At 38.2% G+C, this 20,854-nt stretch overlaps 1 protein-coding gene across 4 annotated transcripts in view; it reads left to right on the top strand.

The window, feature by feature from the left end:
* Fggy (FGGY carbohydrate kinase domain containing) overlaps positions 1-20,854 on the top strand; it is a 635,483-nt gene that overhangs the window by 449,688 nt on the left and 164,941 nt on the right. For all 4 annotated transcript variants that reach the window (XM_090333735.1, XM_090333733.1, XM_090333734.1 and 1 more), the window contains one exon: positions 3,502-3,630. In XM_090333735.1, the coding sequence (XP_090189861.1) occupies positions 3,502-3,630 (129 nt within the window). The remainder of the gene's footprint in view (positions 1-3,501; positions 3,631-20,854) is intronic.

Here is a 20,854-nt window from a genome sequence, read left to right as displayed (position 1 = left end):
CCCCAGCAGTGTTCTAGAGCAAGTGGTGTCCACTGACTCACAAAGGGGAGCTACTCTGGTAAGGACCTCCTTGGTGGGGCAGATGTTTGCAGCTGAGACAGGCACTGAGTGAGCTGGTAGATCTTTACAACTATAGTCTTCTCTTAGCATACCCTATGAAGAAGAAATTGAGGTCATGGTGTTTTCCTGTCTACTTTATTCCCTACATCCAAGCCACCATTATAACATGTCCATTTTTTCCCCACACCCTACCTCTTATTTTTTTGTTTCTTCCTTAAATTATAGGTAACTTTTCTTTCTTTAATGACTGAAGTTGCTTTGTAGCTCACTTCACCAAGTCCAGCTTCTTCCCTCTCTCCTAGCCTTTTTTGGCTTTCTTTTCCTCTACTTTCATGCCCTCTCCTTTTCCTAAACTTGCCAGCAGAGCTTCATAAAAACATTTCCAGACACCTTACTTAGGCATAGTATACCTCTACTAGTTCCCAGCGGCTTTCGTGGTGAAGCTCTAACACTGCAGGGTGGATTTCAAGTCCTGCTTTTAGTCTCACTGCCCCTACTCCACCCACCCTGGTCTCTGTTCCACCTTACCTAGCCCTCTGACTGGGTAAAGGCACATCACAGGTGCTTCTTTGCTGCTTACTCAGTCTTTGCTCAAGTTGCTTCTTTTCCTGAAAAGTCTTCCTGCCGTCCTGCTTGTGCTTTGACCCCAGTGAGCATTAGACTCTGCCTCACAGTGGTCTATAGTCCTGCCAGTGAGCCCAAGTGATATAGAAACAAATTAGCTCATTTTCAGTTGAGGTTTCCTTCTAAATCACCTTGAAAGAAGAAAGCCCCGCCCTGCTAATCCACTTTCTGCTTAGGCCTTTCTCTATAAAAATTACCCCTTTTATATTTATGGAGATTGGGGATAAAAAGGGAACAGACTTTCCATTTTGCTTTTTGCTGAAAATTAACTCTTAGAAAATCCGAGTTTAATGGGCTGGCTTGTAAACATATAAAAATGCTTGATCTAGTAATACTTCTTTTGATCCCATCATGCATTCACAACACATTTGAGAATTTTTTTTTATATCAATCAGAGGAGAACGCCTGGTGGCCTGCCTTCTCCAGTCATTAGGCTGTGTGACTGTGTGAAATGTACTTTTTTTGTCTAAAACTCTTGGCTTGTCCATTTCTATGGAATGTGAACATTACACATACTACAGAGCCTTTCATAGATGGTTACTATGAAAACAAGTGAAGAAAATGCATGTTAGTGCTCTGAGTACAGTGTGGGGCCTGGAAGGCTTACCATGGGCATGCTGTTTATTATGTGTTACATACTAGACAGAGTGACATAATTAAGATGTTGTCCAGAACCAAATTGTCCAGAACCAAGGGCAGGCTTCTGTTACCTTGGGAATTTAATTCAGGCTAGAGGTCCCCTCTACCAAGCCCCCTACCCCCACCTTTACTGCTTTTTTGAGCATTTCAACCTTGTTCCCTAGACCAGCACCATCGTAGACATTTGAGCCACATAATTAACTTCTAATTTTGAAAATGTTTTTAAGTAGATACTCAGTTTTGTCTATCATACTTAACTTACTAGATTGACAATATCATTTCAATATAATTGACATATGTTTTTGCAGTGGTAAGGATTGAACATCAGGGCCTTGAACAAACTAGGCAAGTACTGAGATACATCCCAACCTGATACTAAAATCACGAATGAGATAGTTTTTGTTCATCTTTCCAGAGTGGATCATTGATATAAGATATGTATTTTCCACTAGTAACATCTCAGTTCATACAACTTTCATTAGGAATAACTGATTTAGATTTACCTATGTGTGTGTGTGTGTGTGTGTGTGTGTGTGTGTGTGTGTGTGTGTCCATCCCAGTCCTGTGGCTTGAACTCAAGACTTGGTGCTGTTTCTGAGCACTTTTTGTGCAAGACTGGCACTCTACAACTTAAGGCACTTTTTCACTTCTGATTTTGCAGTACTTAGACTTTCCTGTCCAGATTGGCTTCCAGCCATCCTCAGATCTTGCAGCCTAGGAGTATAGGCATTAACCTCTGGTGCCTGGCTAAATTTCTTAATGCTCAAATTTTCTACATATGCATAGTTTTTTGAATGCTAGATTTAGTGTCCATTTCTTTCTATTTGAATAGAAATTAATCAAAATCAAATAAAATGAAAAATCTAGCTCTTCAGTGGTTCCAACCAAATTGCAAGTGCTCAGACGATACTGCCATGTTTTCAGCCTTCTTGACTAGACATTTTTTACTTTCAGTCACAGACAGAAGTTCACTGATTGGAATGGATAAGCATGATACTGTGGAGGTGCTATTTCTATTCAGAGAAGAGTGATTAAGTCACTGACCCTCTGGCCTTCCGCCTCCACACTTTCTGTGTCCTGAGACAGAGAAGTCATGGAACTCCATGAACAATTATGAGCAGTGTCTTAGTCCCCAGCAGACTTTTGATCAAGCACTCAGAATCCTTGAATCTCAGGGTTTATTAGGATGTGGACCAATTTATAACCCCATTTTTACACTGCAAAAATACTTGCTGTAGAATTTTTTCAAGATGGGTGAGGGCTCAGCTTCTGTTAAATACCTGTTAAACAGGTTGCTTTATTTTTTTTTCTGAATAAGTTTCTCTGTGTCTTATCTCATCTTCCAAGTTGGGAACAAGAACTGTGTCTCCCAGGCTCACTATGCCCACACAAAGCAAAGCAATCAATGAATTATTAACCAAAAACCTGCATGACTGATTGCAAGAATTCAAGGTCATGTGGAATACTACATTGCACAAATCTAAAAAATATCCTTCACATTGTGTTCTAATGTATGAGCTTCATGAACTTTGTAAGGTTTCTATTGGTCTCTCTTTTTTTTGCCAGTCCTGGGCTTGAGCTCAGGGCCTGAGCACTGTCCTTGGACTTTCTCAAGGCTAGAGCTCTACCACTTGAGCCTCAGCACCATTTCTGGCTTTTTTCTATGTATGTGGTACCGAGGAATCAAACCCGGGTCCTCGTGCATGCTAGGCAAGCACGCTACCACTAGGCCAAACTCCCAGCCCTGGGCTCTCTTTTTCAGCTAAGAAAAATGTCTTAAGAAATTCTTTCTTCCCCTTTTTTATCCTGTGATTGGTAGTGATCACAAAGTTAAGTTTTCTCTACTTCTTTAGGACTCTGTGTTCACTAGTCATTAAGAGGCCACTATATTTATATTCCTTTGGAATTTCCCATTAAGGGAACCTCACTTTGATTTGGGTGATACCTCAACTTTTTTACCTTATAAATTACTGCAAAACACAGCTCATAATACCAATCACATGCACTGAAGTCACCAGATAGGCAAAGGAGACTCTCCATGGTGCATGGTTTCTGTCTTTGTGAAGTTGAGAAAACCCAGGAAGGAATGGGGGGAGTAAAAAGGTTCTCTTAAGAAACCCCTTGTTCACTTTGTATATCCAAACTGATGGGTGTTTGTTTTTTCTCATGTCTATCCAGGAAACCAAGTGCTGCCTCCTGGAGCTCCTCTTGGCAGTGGGCTCAGGCCAGAGGCCGCCAAGGAGCTTGGCCTTCCCCCAGGGATTGCAGTGGCAACTTCACTCATTGACGCCCATGCAGGAGGACTAGGTAACCTCTTATTCCATGCCCATAACTGGCTCAGTGTGTAAAGAGAACAATCCCCAGTACCCGCAAAGGCTCCTTTTCTGTTGACAAATCCAAGATCAAGGACTGCTAATTCAAGATGTAATAATGAAAATTTGGATGGAATTATAGCACTTTTTATCCAGTATGAAATTTTATTGGAAGTTGTTCTTTTCTTTTTTCAAAAATGTATTATTATTGTAGAGGTGATGTACAGAGGGGTTACAGTTATGTAATTCAGGGAATGAGTACTTTTTTTTGTTTCTGAGCCATGTCACTCTTTGAGAGTAATTATTTGCTCCATACATCCTAAGGTAGAAAATTGGCCTGAATAAATATCTGGGTATTTCTTGGGCTTACTGAAACTTAGAAAAGCATGTTCATTTATATTTCATCTGTGTGATGGTGATATACCTACCTGTACTGCAAAACCTTGTTAAGTCTAAGAGATCTATTTTTAACATATTTGAATTTTGCTTAAATCTAATTAATTGGTTATAGTATTAATTCAGTTTTCCTATATAACATTCAAATGTGTCGCTCATGCATTTTTTTTTTTTGCAGTCCTGCCTGGGGCTTGACCTGAGGGCATGAGCACAGTCCTTGGGCATTCTCAAGGCTAGAGCTCTACCACTTGAGCTTCAGCACCACTTCCTGCATTTTTCTATGTGTGAGGTACTGAGGAATTGAACTCTTGTCTTTGTGAATGCTAGGCAAGCACTTTACCACTAGGCCAAACTCCTGGCCCTACTCATTCATTTTTTAATGATCCACTGACCGTTTACCAGATATGGTGCTACAGGTCAGTGAATCTAAAACAAAACCAATGGTTAGGGGTGTGCCTCAGTGGTAGAACAGGTGTCTGGTGTCAGCCCTGGGCTTAATCCCTAGCACCTCAAAAATTAACAGAAACCAAGATCTCTTCCAAAATTTTAATGGAAAAGCGTGCTACAGAGTAAAGAATGGTAGTGACATGATAATTCTGCTCTCTTAAAGATGTATCAAACATTTCGGGGTGTTGTTTTTTCTGTTGTTTGGAGACCATGCATCTGGACATTTCTCATCTCATTATACATGTGTGTTTTCCCTGGCCTTTCATTCTCAGAACCATTGTTTTAAACTGTAGTTTCCCTTGCCTCTGCCACTACCCATGTGTGAAGGAAAGCAGAGGGCTTAAAGCCCTGAAAGATTATCTACTGTCTAACCACAGATTAACTGAAGATACATATCAAGTTTGTTCAAACCTATTGGCTATTGTCTTAGAAAATGATAATTATCTATGTTGAACTAACCTGACAGAATCTCTTTTAATCCTGTAGAGAGAAAATTCTCATTGTTCTCTCTGGTGTGTGTGTGTGTGTGTGTGTGTGTGTGTGTGTGTGTGTGTGTGTGTGTGTGTGTGGTTTAGTAATACTGATTTGAGACAATGAATCTCCTGACACCTTTGGTGATACCATTGATAAGAATACTCCACTATCAGGCAGAAGATCAAGGTAATTTCTGTCTGTCTATAGGCACGGTATCTCTGAGCACTTCTGATTGCACTTCCATGGAAAGAGCTGCCAGTGTTCCTTCATGGGATTGTTCTGAGAATTAATGAAGGAAGCAATGAAAGGAACTGGCATAGAGGCTGCCTCATCGGAGTCATTTGATAATGAGGCCTCTCTCCATGTGATTTTTTACTCCAGAATCACAATGCTTGGTATGAAATAGAAGCTTCATTAATGAAGACCTCTGAGTGCCACCCTGATAGGAAGTATCTGACCAGAACTGCCTTCCCTGTATACATGCAGATAGAAAAGTATCTGTTTCTGTTGCTCTGAATTTGCCCTAGATTCTTTTCTTTATCTCTACATTACTCAATGCAGGATTCACTTTTTTCAGATTCTGTATAGATTGAGGTCTGAAACTAACTCATTGGATGAACTCTGTGACGAGATCCCTGAACACTGAGAAGAAATAGCTTTGCACATTTTTCAAAAGCAAGCCCTGAAAACTGTAGTCACTTGGAAGTTCTTGCCTTGCATGACCTGCCTCTGGCCACATCAGGTACGAGCTAGCCATGATCTACGTTATGGCCAGTCACATCAGTTGTTGGTCTAGCATAACCTGCCTTGTGGTCACATCAACTGTTGGCCTTGCATGACCTAACTGTAGCCACATCAGCTGTGGGCTGGCTGTGTAGGACCTGCTTTAGATTCCACATTTGGACAGATAGGAGTGGTCAGTTTTGGCTTTGTGAAATTTCTCCTTGACTGTCATTTCCTAAGGATACTCTGGGATGGGAGGGTGAAGATCAAAGGAGCAAGCATAATGCCACTTATTTTTTTTTCCAGCAGTAGCAGCAGGAGAAGAAAGAATTTTATGGGAATGAAAATCAAAGATAAAAGAACATTTTGTTCTTAAGGTGCTGGTTAGTGAGTTCAGCAGCAGACAGCCAGCAGATAGGGGTAGCTTTGTTTGCACTTTGTGGAGGTGGTACTGGCCTGGGATCCTGCTGCTATTTTTCTAGTTTATAAAAATAGCATTAACTTTGTTCCAGATCTTTTCTTGGCTTCAGCATTCCAACTGGCCTGAAAGGCAATAACATCTTCGTTTCTCTGTCAGGCCTCCCTCCTCTAGGTTGCTCACAGCTATCAGACAGTCTCCTGGCTATCCCCTGTATCTTGAAACTTATATAGTCTCATCAGAGAAGCCTTCTCTGACCCCTCCAAAGCTAGCTTAATTATCTCCTTTTTGTTTCCATATGTCTTGTACCTCAGGTTTGTACGTATAACATTGTCTCATCTACTCATTTTTATGTTGTCATTTCATCTTCATATCCTAGTAACATGAAGTACGTTAAATGTGAACTCTTAGCACATATGAATTGAATGAATGAATGAATGGCATTTTCTATATGGAAATCAATAACTCAGCTGAGAGATAAAAGTATCTTCTTGTGCAATGGTAAGTGACCCTATACAATGCCTATATCTGGCCCAGTCTATAGGAATGAAAAGGTTTGGATTGAACATTTCCTGAGTTAGATGTCTCCAAAGCTGTGTTCTTTGTGTTTCTATCACTTTAGGAGGTTTTGGTCAAGAACAACCTTTGTGGCTAGGTTTAGCATGACTGATTACCAGTACTCGATTATTTGCCAGACATTGAAGGTGCTTATATTTCTTGTCTGGGCCAGATATTTAGTTGGCTTAAATTGCTTATCTGAATTGAATGGTCAAACCAAAATAGAGGTTTTCTTGGGGCTAAGAATTTGGCCTAGTGGTGGAGTGCTTGCCTAGCATGGACCCCAGTTCAATTCCTCGGTTACCATATACATAGAAAAAGCCAGAAATAGTACTGTGGCTCAAGTGGTAGAGCTCTAGCCTTGAGAAAGCCCAAGAACTCAGGCCCTGAGTTCAAGCCCCAGGACTCGCCAAAAAATAAAAAATAAAAAAATAAAAAAGATTTTCTTAAGAAAGTTTTTTTTATGGCAGAAAAAATTTATTTAACCAGTCTTTAAAAATGAGTTTCTGGCCTTTACACTGCTAGAGCAAAGCACAATTGTTTCTAGAGAGCAATAAAACAAGCGAGTTTCTTATCTCACACCTGTCAGTGTCATGGAAGGAAGGGTAGACAGGCAGGAGCATTTGATAACTTAATTTGGGCAAATATTTATGCATACTACATATGTATGTACATGTATGCATATATGTGCATATATTTATATGTGTATGCACACACATACCTACACACACACTGGAAGCTGCATGTTTAGTCATGAAACATACTAGCAATAATCTCCTGCATTTCTAAACTTAAATTTACTAAGTATATCACCACAGAATTGTTCCACAGAGTAGTTCTGGAGTGCAGAGGTATGTACCTTCATTTTAAAATTCCTAATTCTCTAGAGGTCTTAAGTGAGTTAAAGACCCAAGAATAGACTTTTGTTTGTTATCTTATACTTGGCAACTTTCTTTTCACTCTTCTTTTAAAATTGTTACTATAAAGGTGGTATACATAGTGGTTAGTAACGTAAGTTAGATAAAGAGTACTTTCCTTTTTGGACGTGTAACCCCTTCCCTCTCTGTCTCCCAGTTTTTCCCTCCCTGTCTCCCAGTTTTTCCCTCCTGCCCCCACCCACAGGTTGTATAGTTATTTTTCAACATAATGTCTTGTCTAATGTGTCGCATGCTGCATTTGTCCACCCTCAAAGCACCTTCTTAGTGTACTGTTATTTTGAGACAGTAACAAGGTCCACAAGCTGAGGAACTTGCTGATTAACATCAGTTAAGTGGGCGATGCCTAATAAAACCCCTACCATCTGATTGGAACCCCAGAGCGTACTTCTTGTTACTTTGTGATATAGAATGACAGGTTATTAATGTAAGATCTATCTGGCTCTGAAATTTAACACATAACTTTATCTGAGCAAGTAACACATCTAGAAAAAAAGTTTTCAGTGAATTTATTGATAAGTGACTTAGTTGCTGGAGGTATAAGCTGAATATGAAAGTTAGTAAACTTCTGGAAACTTGTAGTCTACTAGAGAAAACAAACAAATAAATAAAATAGTTAGCTACTTGTACCAAATACAGGAAGCTTTGGCAAAACAAAGTAGGCTCAAGATTAAGACTCAGAGAACTATAGAAGTTTTCTAGAGGAAGAGATTTCTGGTAATGTACCTCTGACACATCCTGCCTTTGTAGCTTCTTCTTTGGTAAAGTGGAACCTATTTGTTCACTGTTATTTTCAAGCTTCAGTTAGGTTTAATTTCTAATAAAGTGATAATATCTAATAAAATGATAAATTATAATTTCATTCCCAATAAAATGGTGATAACACCTTTTTTTTTTTTGCCAGTCTTGGGCTTGAGCTCAGGGCCTGAGCACTGTCCTTGGACTTTCTCAAGGCTAGAGCTCTACCACTTGAGCCTCAGCACCACTTCCAGCTTTTTTCTATGTATGTGGTACCGAGGAATCGAACCCGGGTCTTCATACATGCTAGGCAAGTACTTTAACCACTAGGCCAAACTCCCAGGCCTGATAACACCTTTAATAATAAAAAGTATCAAGACCCACTGTACTTAGAGCTGCTACTATTATAACCGTCTCTTATGTCATGGACCCAGGGCACTGCCTGATGCTTCATATACTTTTATTTCTTATTCTGCAAATGAATCCCCTAATGTACAGCTTATTTCCCATCCTGAACATGTGTGAACTGAGGGAGAAAAGAATGACGTTTCTAACAGCTCATTTTCTTTATCTCTGAATCAGTGTTTTCAACAGTGATGAATTTACTTCTCGCACTCCCCACCACCAGCCCTCAGTAATATTTGACAGTGTTTGGAGACAGCTTTGGTTATCTCCTTGGAGGAGGAAGAATGGCAGTGGCCTGTGATAAGCAAAGGCCAAGGAAGTTGCTGAGCTCCACAGATGTTATGCCAGCCCCGAAAACAAAGAGTTTTCTTGCCACAAATATCAACGGCAGTGCAGCTGAGGCACTTGACTCCATCCTGAAGTATCTGTCATATTCTTATGTCTCTTTATCAATTCTGCTAACTTGTATAGAAAGCAGAAAGTAGCTGGAAATAAGAATCTTGCTTATACTTAGTGACTTTATAGTTCATTTTTTCATGACATGACCTCCTTAGTAAAAGCAGTTATAAGCCGAGCACTGGTTGTAATACTTGCAATGCTAGTGCTCAGGAGGCTGAACACTGAGGATGGAGGATTGAAGGTAACCCTGGCAGGAAAATCTATTAACCTATTTTTATCTAACTCTTTTAGTTAACAAAAGTGCTAGCCTTGGATGAAAAAGCTTAGGAACAGGATCCAGGCCCTGAGTTCAAGTACAGTCCCAAGAAACAAACAAATTAGCAAGCACACAAGCATGAAGTTGTAAGAGACTCACAGGGAAGACTGAGTGCGTGTCCTAAGAATATCAAGCAACTCTGAACTACTCAACATATCAAGCAACTCTGAACTACTCAACCTTGTTGCACATTGTGGCCATTCTGTGTCTTTCCTGTTAGTATTTTACCATTTTGGGGAGCCTCCTTTCCCTTGTCTAAGTAAGAATAACTAGACCATTCTCCTCAGCCATTAGCCCTCAGTCTGCATATTACTACCACTGCATAAACTTCTCCAAAATTGAATCCTGTAGTTAGGAAGATAGCAATCCCTCCCTGCTCTCTGTTTCTGTAAATCATTACCTCTTTTCTCTTCTCTACCAAATCACATTCCCTTCTGTAGCCCACCATGCTTTATAGAGCCTGAATACTTAGTCCTCAGTATATTACCAAATTCATTAATAATCAAGAATGTCATGATGAGGGCTTTTATTTTTGCAAACTAAAAAGTAGAAATTGGTAACTACTGGTAAGGGAGCCTTTGAAAAATATGGATGCATTGGCTGGGAGTGTTGTCTAGTGGTAGAGTGCTTGCCTAGCAAGCAAAAAGCCTTGGGTTTAATTCTCTGGTACCTCATACTCAGAAAAAGCTAGAAGTGGCATGTGTGCTAGCCTTGAGGAAGCTCAGGGACAGTACCCAGGCACTGAGTTCAAGCCACATGACTGGCAAAAAAAAAGGATGCCAAGGCTTAACCCTAATCATAGATCTAAATCTTAATGTTATGGCTGGAACCTGAAATAGTGGTTTTAAGTATGGAAGGTGTCACTAGGAACTCCAAGGAGATGGCATACAGGTGACTGGCAGTGAGGACATGGGGTAGACACTGTAATGATGTTCAACTGCCAAGTAAGCAGATCAGGCCCAGGCAGAATTATCCTATGAAGGATTCAGGCCCTTGCCCAGGCCAAGGGCTGGGGGTAGGAGGAAGCTTATGCTAAAAAAGAGATAGATGGTAATCCAAAAGGCAGATGATCTGTAAGAAATGGGGAGGGGATTAGAAGTATTGATAAAGTCATCCTGGGAGTCTAGAAGGAGAAGACCTGTGCCAGTCCCTGAGCAATAAGAGCATAGATAGTGTAGGGAGTTTCTGGAAGAAGTCAGAAGCAAATTTGTTGATGTGATTTTCCATTTCTTGTGTGAAGTAGAAGTTTGGTTCCATGAAAAATTATGTTGCCTGAGACCTCAAGCCATGAAACAAGGATAGCAACCAAAGGTGTGGTTTAGAAGGACAGAGCAGAGACCTGGGGGAGCAGAACTCTGGATTTCTTGTTCCCACGCTGCTTGGTTTCTCAGAGTGTGATTTTCTCTAGATTTTAGAGAACTGCATAAGCCAAGAGACCAGCCTTTTACCAGTTAAACAGAAAGCTGGGAAGGATCCAGACCTTGGGGTATGGCCAGTTCCCCATCCCTCTTTAAATGTTACATGACACAATTTATTAAACCTAGCTGTGAACTTGTCCTGAAACTGTGTTTTTGTTTTCTTACACATGCTTTTGTTTGGATAGTGCATCAGTCTAAGGCTTTGAAAATCAAAGGCTACTCAAAGATTTTCATTATCAAATTCTTCCATTTACAGATGAGGAAATATGAGGAGTCACAGAAGGTTATACTAGCAAGTTATTGTCCAAATTGAGTTTAAAACCTGCACTATCTGCTTCAGCTACCATAACTCTACTCCATTATGTAATACCAGCTCCAAATTAGGAAAAGGGTTATTTTTCTATCCCGTATCTTACATTCCATTTAATGGCAACAGTCACACAGATGGCTATTAAAAATAGATCAGTTAATTTTTCTAAGTCACATGAATGAGTCCCTTTATGTTGTTGTCTACAATCTGTAGATAACAAAAAGATCTTCCTCATAGCTGACAGTAATAAAACATCTAGTATTTGATTTGCTTACAAAGAGCTTAAGGTAGTTACTTTTCTTTTACGTATCATTTATTGAACACATACTCTTGGACACATGTTTAGTTAGGTGATGTAGGTTACATTTGTCAGCTTAGAACTTTTCTGTGAGCTGCCATTATTTTCTGCATTGAACATTCAAGGAGATCAAGTGTTTAGCTTGTTCAATGTAATGTGTTTTGTGAGTGTGTATGTGTGCATGTGTGTTTTGATACTAGGGTTTGAACTCAGGACCTGAGTCTTTTTCCTTAGCTTTATCACTCAAGGATAGCTACTTGAGCAACACCTCCACTTCTGACTTGTTGGTGATTAGTTTGAGATAAGAATGTCATGGACTTTTCAGCCTGAACTGGCTGGCTTCAAAGCTCAATCCTCATATCACAGCCTCCTCAGTAGCTAAGATTACAAACATGATTCATCAGACTCTGGCTCTCATGATAACATTTTTAATAAATGATAAAAGTTAGGGTCTGGACCCAATTCTGTCTGACTCAGAGGTCTGTGAGTTTTTTCCTTATTAAATCTGACTGGTAAACTTTATGTCTAGGTATATCTGTCCCCTTATTTATATTAGCCTAGTTCATGTCAGAACTTACTTACATCTATAACAGAACATAGTACTTCTATTTTCTATTTTTCTAGGCTGGTATATTTCTAGATCCATTTTATTGGTGATAAGGTAGAGACTAGAGCAGGGAAGTGACATTAATGAAAGATATTCATAACAATACAAGAGACTGCTTTCTGCCAGTGTGGGGAATAAGACAGACTTATCACACCAGTCTAGGAGTGGAGTACATGGTTGTTTTTACCAGTCTGGTAGTGAGAGTGATATTTAAGGTTGATATTACTTTTGTTGATTGCTTTTATCAATTGATGCAGATACTGATTTTGTTTGTTTAGTAACTTGTCAAACCCTTCAAATCCTCACGGTATTCCAGGAAGAGAGGGAAATAGAATTAGGAGGGGTTGATCCAAGATCCACCCACATCTTTGTGTCCTCCTTGGCTTTTCCATCTATGTTGCTTTATTGTTGGAATCTAACAGTGAACACTTAGTACATGGACCAAGTATCTTAATCCAGTATGACTTTTCTATGCTTGACATTTGCTTTCAAGCACATCTTAGACCACTTTATCGCCCCCAAACCTTATTTGGTTTTCAGTGGGAATGATTAACCAAGAGGCTCTAGTGTATTCTTTGCAGTATTAGTATGTGGCTGAGATAAGCTGTTACTCCCCTTTGCTGAATTTGGTTACGAAAACCACAAGAACCCATCCCTGGGTGCTGCTGCCAACCATATGCTTGGATCTCTACTACAACACACACACACACACACACACACACACACACACACACCATTCTCACCTCAGAAGTAGAAGACTGCTAAAACAGTGTTTGGGGGCCTTGGATCTAAAGTTGCACTTGCAGCACTGGTTGCAAGGCGAGGTTCAGGGCTCTGTTTTTCATGGCACAGGCACTCAACACATGGTGGTCCCCATCCTGACACTGCCACCGAACACTTGTGTTTACTTTGGGCTATGCCCATCTGAGCTGAGGTTAGGACTGCATGTATCCAGTTATTGCCCTATGGCAGAACTGTTGGCTGCTTCCTTATTACGTCTCATTTCCTTGTTTTCCATTTTCTCTTAACTCTTCATTCATACAAGGCATTATGTTTTTAATTTTTAATTTGATTGTAAAGGTGATGTACAGAGGGGTTAAGGTTATAAGGGAATGAATACCATTCTTGTCTCAACAGTGTTATCCCTTCTCTCATTTTCCCCAGATTTCCTTCTGTCTTGCCCCCTGCCCACCTCCCAGTTGCAAAGTGCATTTCCAACATAATATCTTGTGAGTATCACTGTTGCACTGGTTCACCCTTAGTCCTTTGTCTCACCATTTATAAAGTGGAAAAAAAAATCCTTTTTTAATTTCCCCACACTGAGCAGCTTGAGCATTGCCTTACTGCCTTGTAAGCCAATGTAGATGTCTGGATGCATTAGGAAGGAAGTTCTACTAAGCCATAGAAAACACACTGTGATCTCTAGCTATAGCCATTAGCACTTCCCCACCTCACCTTCCCATGACCCTGATCCTTCCATATGTTCTGTACTTTGACTGATACAAGAATGTACCTTTGAAGATGGTGAAAATCAAACATTTTGAGATAACAACATCACAGTAGTTCAGATCGTGCAGCTGATACAAACCCTGCTTCCAAGCATGGGCTTTGTGCTGTTGGAACTTCTTCTGTACTTTCTACTTTGTATCCCTCGTCTATGAAATTGGACTCATAATAGCACCTTTCGCATGGAGTTGTTTGAAGAATAACTAAACTGATGTTTCTAAAGCACTTAAAGTGATACCTGTAAATGTTAACATGATAACTTGTATATTTAGCCGTGATGAATGTGATTTTATTTGAATCACACTATATATAATCACAATGAACATGATCATTTTTAGAAATGAAGTCTTTTGTTTGAAAAATACATACATTTATATATGTGTGTATGTGTATGTGCATAGATACATACATATATATATGTATATATAAATATACCTGCATCGTAAAGAATTCCCTATATACACATGTGTGTATGTGTGTGTATGTATGTGTGTATATACCTGTCTGTGTACATATATATATATATTTGGGTATACATATATATATACACCTGTATGGTAAAAAATTCCCCTGTAAAAGAATATATATGCACATATATACATATAGGTATGTGCATACATGTATGAGTGCATGAATCAATTATGTGTGTTCACATATATGTGGATATGGTAGTATTCATGGTTACTTACTCTTTGGTGTGTGCACATGATTAAGCATATAATGCATATGTGTATTATATTTTTATGTGTTTTGTATCTGCATATATATGTACATGCATATTATACTGTCACTGCGAAAAACATTAGCTACTGCAGACTAGAAAGCTTAATGTAAAGACCTTGAATTCCAACCATGGAGATTAGATGCCAAAGTTAGTTTGAGCAAATTCATAATCTATTTAAGATGCTTTCTCTTCCCTGAATTTAATGTGAAAAATATATGAAATGTTCTTCACTGAACTTGTGCCTTTGGCAGTACAACTATTTTAACACCCCTGTGTGATACACAAGGAAATACTTAAAGCACCAAAAAAGATGTTAACTCATTTTAAGCTTAAAAAAAAAACCTCTTATAAGTGGAGTAAACAGATACTTTATCCTGCCAAGCTCCGAGGAAGATGTAACACCTCCCCAGACTGCAGAGTGTATTTGGCCTGGAAACTGTGTGCCCCCATCTCAAACTTCTAGATCTTACAATTAACTGTTTTCATTCACCACCCTGGGGCACAAGAGAGGGGGAGGCAATGCCAGGCTGCACCACCACACACACCTGGTCCTGCCTGTCACTGGTACTAATGAGAGGAGCTTTACAACAGCTCCTTTCTCTTTTTTTAAAAAATATAATTTTATTGTTATTAAGGTATCATGTGGAGGGGTTGCCAGTTCACTATTCAGGTTCTCCCTGCTGTCCCCGCTGCATAGTCCAGTTTTCACGTAGTATATACTGAATATTGTGATTGTATTTGTCCACCCCTCCTCCCATTCTCTGCCCCCCCCCACACCCTTTGCACTCCTTTCTATTTATGCTATTAACTCCTGTCTCTTCTAACAATCCAGGGGATGTACACCTGGCTCTTGTTTTCTGGAGTACAAGCCAGTGTATGTTCTTCTAGAGTCCTTAGGATTTCTATGTTCATTTGTTAGGATTTCTGCGCATCTTCATACTGCTAGAGCTGTTGACAAAGTCTACCATATGACTTCTTTCATTTACATTATTACTGGAGGTTGAGAGTAGAAAGTGTGACCACCTAAGAAAAGAGGTTATTTAGGTTTCTTTTAATCATCTTTAGTAAATTGAATCCCCAGTATGAATAACAGAAAAATAATATTTTTATTTGAATTTAGAAGAATAGAGTGTTTGTTTTAGTTCTACCCAATAAATAAGTAATATATATTGTAGCAGTTTTCAAATTTGGATGTGTGGTCACTGAAAAATTAAGTTGAAATGCAGCTTATTCTCCTACCCATCACCATGCTTCTGATGGGTAAATTTTACTGGAACCTAAATACCTGTCTCAGCCCCCACATGAGCCTCTTGGACATCACCAGGAGCTTTATAGGACACCAATAGTATGACCCAGACTTCAGGTGGGTATAGCCAGCATTGTACCTCTGTACTGCAGACAGGAATTGAATCTAATCTAAGGTAAAGACTGCATTTTAAAAATTTTGTTTCCAACACAGTGTAGTACAGAAATGTTTTGATCTCTTTATTAAAAAAATTTTTTTAAAGCTAGAAGATATGTAGAACCTTCCAATCTTTTGTTGAAAAAGGAAGTGTTAGGTTGTTCCTGCGCTGAATTTAGCTTAGAGAGTTAAAAGTATACAAGCCTGTGAACTCTCCCAGTGTGAAACTTTCTGAGGTATCTCCTATCAGTATTACTAATACATGTGAAAACTTTACACACCATCAATTAACAGCTCTCTCACAGCAAAACTTATGAAGAAAAACCCACACAATTGGTTTCTGTGAAATGTATTAAAAATGCCCAAATGTGTTTCTTCAAAGGAGTGTTATCCTGTGATGTGGCATTGTTGCTCAACCTCATACAAGTGGCCCGATAATTCTTTCCATTTGTGCATATCTCTGTCCATCATTAAGTGTAACATTTAAATGTCTAAGTACTTGATTACATTTCTGCCTCTCCCATTTAGACTGATCTTATGGGCAATGGTATCTGTTCACTTTCACCTTTATGCTTCAGACCCAACTATTAGTTCAGTAATAAATGATTATATGCATGATTGAAGGGGTGTGCCTAACATGCCAAGTGCTATACAAGTTAAGTAGTAGAGTACTAATATTATTACTAGACTGCTGGAAAATACAGTCGTATAAAAAATTGAGACATGTGCACTAGGTTCTATGGGAATCTAAAAATGAAACAGTAAGACAAAGAAAGAATGAAGATGCCAGTGTTTATTGAGAGTTCTCAGGGCAATAGAAATGTTTGGCATAATCCTCATACTCAGCAGCCTGTCTCAGGTACATAGCTAGTAACAAGCATCTCCCGGGAAACGTGGCCTTTCAAAGCCTTGGGAGGTAATAAGTATTAGAAGGAAATCTAGAATGTTATTAACAGTGGAATGCAGAGTATTATGGGCAGAGAGAGTAAGTTTGTTGAAACTACTGAAATAGTCAAGGAAAATTTAAGCACTGTCATGTGGCTGAAACCAATGATGTCTTTAATGAATTCCTGAAAGACAAGGCAAAAGAGATCAAATTGGTAGAGACGGACTAGGAACCCTCGAGGACCTCACTGAAAAGGTTGTGCTTTTCCCAGTCCTCTCAGGCAATAGCAAGTCATTAAAGAATGTATTTAGAGCTCATTTTGTCTATAAATGATAGAGGAGAGGAAAGAATGAGAGTGAAGATCTTGTTTGGAATAGCATATGGTTGTGAATCTTGTAAAATAAGACATTTAGCAGGATTTTTAAGGGTACAATAATGAATTTGACAGTAAAACAGCATAAATTGTATAAAAGGGTTTGACATTCACGTTTGTAACATACATATATTTTTTGTTTAAAAATCCCATCTGTATTATTTTTCCTACTCCCCTTCCATTCTCTTCTTCCTAATAATTTTAATGAGTTTCATAATAGGCTACTTTCATGTAGATGTAATATGCTTTTATATGCATATTAACTATTAGGTGAGTTTACAATGGCATCTCCAATATATATATATATATATAAAATTCTTCAATAGGATGTATGTCATATATATATACATATGTCTCTATGTGTGTACATATAAAGCCACATATATGTACACACATGTATTCCATATATGATCCAGTATATATTTGTGTATATATTTCCATTTTTGCTCTAACATCTACACAGGACAGAAAACTTGTGACCTGTGTCCTTTTGATATTGGATTTTGATTAATATTGTGTTTTACAGCTCTACCCATTTCTCTGCACATAATCTAAGTTCTTTCTTTACAACTGATTAATATTCTATTGTACAGACTTTGTGATCCACTTACTAATTATAGGGCATCTTGGCTAGTTCAGTAGTTTGGCTTATGTGAATAGTGTTGCAATAAGCATGGGTATACAGGTACCTCTATTATATCCTGATTTATATTCATTTGGATAAATGCCCAAAACTTATGTTGCTAAATCATGAGATAGTTCTATGTTTAGGGTTTTCTGTAAGGAACTTCCAAATTGATTTCAATAGTGTTCATACTAGTTTTCAGGTCTATGAAAGTTTCCTTTTCCTCATACAGTTCCCAGCATTTGTTTTTGTTTTGTGTTCTTGATGATGATCATGCTGACTGGAATGAGAAGGAATCTCAATATATTACTGATTTGCATTTCTTTTGTGGATATTGAACATTTCTTCATCTTTCTTTCAAGAACATCTGTTCAGCTTCTTTGTTCATTTTTTATTTAGTTATTGATTCTTTGTGACTTTTAATTTTTAAGCTCTTGGCATACACTGGTTATTAATCCCTTAGCAGTTGTATATCTGCTAAATATTTTCTTCCCTTCTATTGGCTGTTTCTGCAGCCTTGAGGACTATATCCTTGTGCAGAAGATTTTAGCTTCATTAAATCCCATTTTCCAGGCTGCTAGACTTTTATTGAGGAAATTACTGCCTATACCAGTTACTTCTAGTTTTTCTGTATTCTATCTTGTAGAAGTTTCAATCTCAGGTGTTTCATTAAGATCTTTGATCTATTGTGAATGGGCATTGATACACAGTGAGAGATAAGGGTCCAGTTTCAGTCTTGTCCATGTGCACATCTACTTTTCCCAGAACCATTTGTTGAAGAAGTTACCTTTTCTCTGACATATATTTTGGGTTCTTTCAACATAAATCATATATAAATGTTACTTTTAATGGTCAGAAGACTGATAATCATGCTTTCCTTTCACCCATAGGTTTGTTTTTACTATAAGGTATTGTTATCGGAATAATTGTGATCACAAATATAAAGCTGCTCATTTATTCATCCAGTGATTATTTATTGTGTATTCTGACAAGGCTAGGCTATGTTTTTATCCTCCCCCTAAAAAGTGCAGCATTAGAGAGGTGATAAACAGGGTGACAGTCCAAGTTCAAAAGAAATTTCTATTGTGGAACTCAACATGCCTCACCTTTTACACACAGCATTTGCTGATTTGTAATCTACACCTCAGACTGAGAAACTGATCACTTTTGTAGGCTAAAGAGAGAAGATAAAAATTTAAGTACAGGGATCACTGGGGAGAAAAGGAACTGGTAATCACTTTAAACTTTTAGTTGGGACCCAGGAATAAAAGTAGTCTAGACATAGACATGATTGATAAAGGCTAAAGCCTTTGAATCAGTTTTGAATCAGCTCAACAATAATGAAATTCAGTAAGTCTGTCCCTCTTATGTAATAAGCTAACCTAAATCTCTTCTTGGGGGTGATAACATCAGAGAAGCAAGTTATATGTAAAACTTTTCATGTGCATATCAATATTCAGTTAAAAAATAACAAGTATAGAGTATATGAGAATTTTCAATAATCAAGACAGAAAAAAAATCCCATATAAGAATGATCCATATGCTTACAATACTAGATATGGATTGTAAAATAACCATGATGAGTATGTTCAAGAAGTTATACAAAGAACATAGAGGATTCAGAAAGCTAAGGCACCTGAAACAAAATTCCAGAGCTAAAATGACAGATGAGCTAAAGAAACCAAAAAAATTGCTGCATCATTCCTGTAATCCCTGCTACTTCAGAAGCAGAGACAGGAAGATTGCAGTTCGAGGTCAATTTAGGTGAGAAATTAACAGAGTTCCTATTTCAAAACCAAACTAAAACCAAATGGATTTGGCAGTGATTTCGAGGCCCTGAGTTCAGTCTACAGCATTTTACAAAATGAAACAAATGTCAGCGGAGTTATTGGGGGAGAAAAAGTAAGTAAGCTGAAACATAGATCAGAAAAAATAAGCAACTCTCCACACTATGGCATAATATACAAAATGATAGTCAATAAATGGAATATACCAGAAGAATGTACTCTTGAGTGGCTTAGTGAAGCTATTTGACAAAGGAATATTTGGCATCTCAGAATGAGGAGGAAGAGATAAAACATAATCTATATTTGAAAGAGTCATATGTGGTTAGAAGTTTTCTAGGGAATTAGCCTGGAAACCAACAAGATATATGGACAGTGCTGCTACAGAGCTCCCAGGAAAGGATAATTTTAAATGAATGGTGCTGATGGATGACAGAATGACCAAAAAAATATTTTGCTTCCTTGCCTTATACTGAAAAAATTAATTCAAAATTGATTATATATAAACTATTGATTTAAAAGCAATAGTTCTTTATGACTTTGAGATAGTCTTTCTTTCTTTCTTTCTTTCTTTCTTTCTTTCTTTCTTTCTTTCTTTCTTTCTTTCTTTTTTTCCTGTTTTCATTTAAGGGGCTTGAACTCCAGGTTTAGTCATTGTACCTGAGCTTTTTGCGCAAGGCTAGGGCTCTACTACTTTGAGTCACAGCACCACTTCTGTTTTTTGGGTGTTAATTGGATGTTAGAGTGCCACGGGCTTTCCTTTGAACTTCAGTCAATCCTCAGATCTCAGCCTTCTGAGTTGCTAAGATTACAAGCATGAGCCACCAACATCTGGCAATAAATCTGTCCTGAGTAGAAACTTAAGGACCAATATAAGTACAGCCCTGAAGAAAAAACTTTGTAAATTGGATTATAGTAAAATGAAGTGTTTTTCATCAATAAAAATAAAAGTTAATTTATAAAGCAAAAGTTATGAATGAAACTCTTCAAATAAAAAAAAGGAAAAAATATTTCCAATACAAAAATGTTTATCTAGAATAAAAAAATTCCTTACCAATCAATAAGAAAACCCAATGTTCTGACAGAAATCTGGTTCAATAGATGTATACTATAGAAGATGCCTCAATGAAGCAGTGTGGCAGTGCCTCAAAAGGCTAAACATAGAACTCCCCTATGACCCAGCAATTCCACTACTTGGCATTTACCCAACCACCCAGAAACAAGGACATACTAAACCCACTAGCACAACAATGTTCATTGCAGCACTATTCACCATAGCAAAGATATGGAACCAACCTAGATGTTCCTCAGTTGATGAGTGGATCAACAAGTTGTGGTATTTGTACACAATGGAATTCTATGCTGCTGTCAGAAAGAATGACATCGCCCCATTTGTTAGGAAATGGAAAGACTTAGAAAAAATCATATTAAGTGAAGTAAGCCAGACTCAAAGAAACTTAGGCTCAATGGTTTCCCT

The sequence above is a fragment of the Megascapheus bottae genome, chromosome 6 (genome assembly GCF_031878675.1).
Source record: "Megascapheus bottae isolate mThoBot1 chromosome 6, mThoBot2.hap1, whole genome shotgun sequence".
NCBI lineage: Eukaryota > Metazoa > Chordata > Mammalia > Rodentia > Geomyidae > Megascapheus > Megascapheus bottae.
This window is presented reverse-complemented; position numbering and strand designations above follow the sequence as displayed.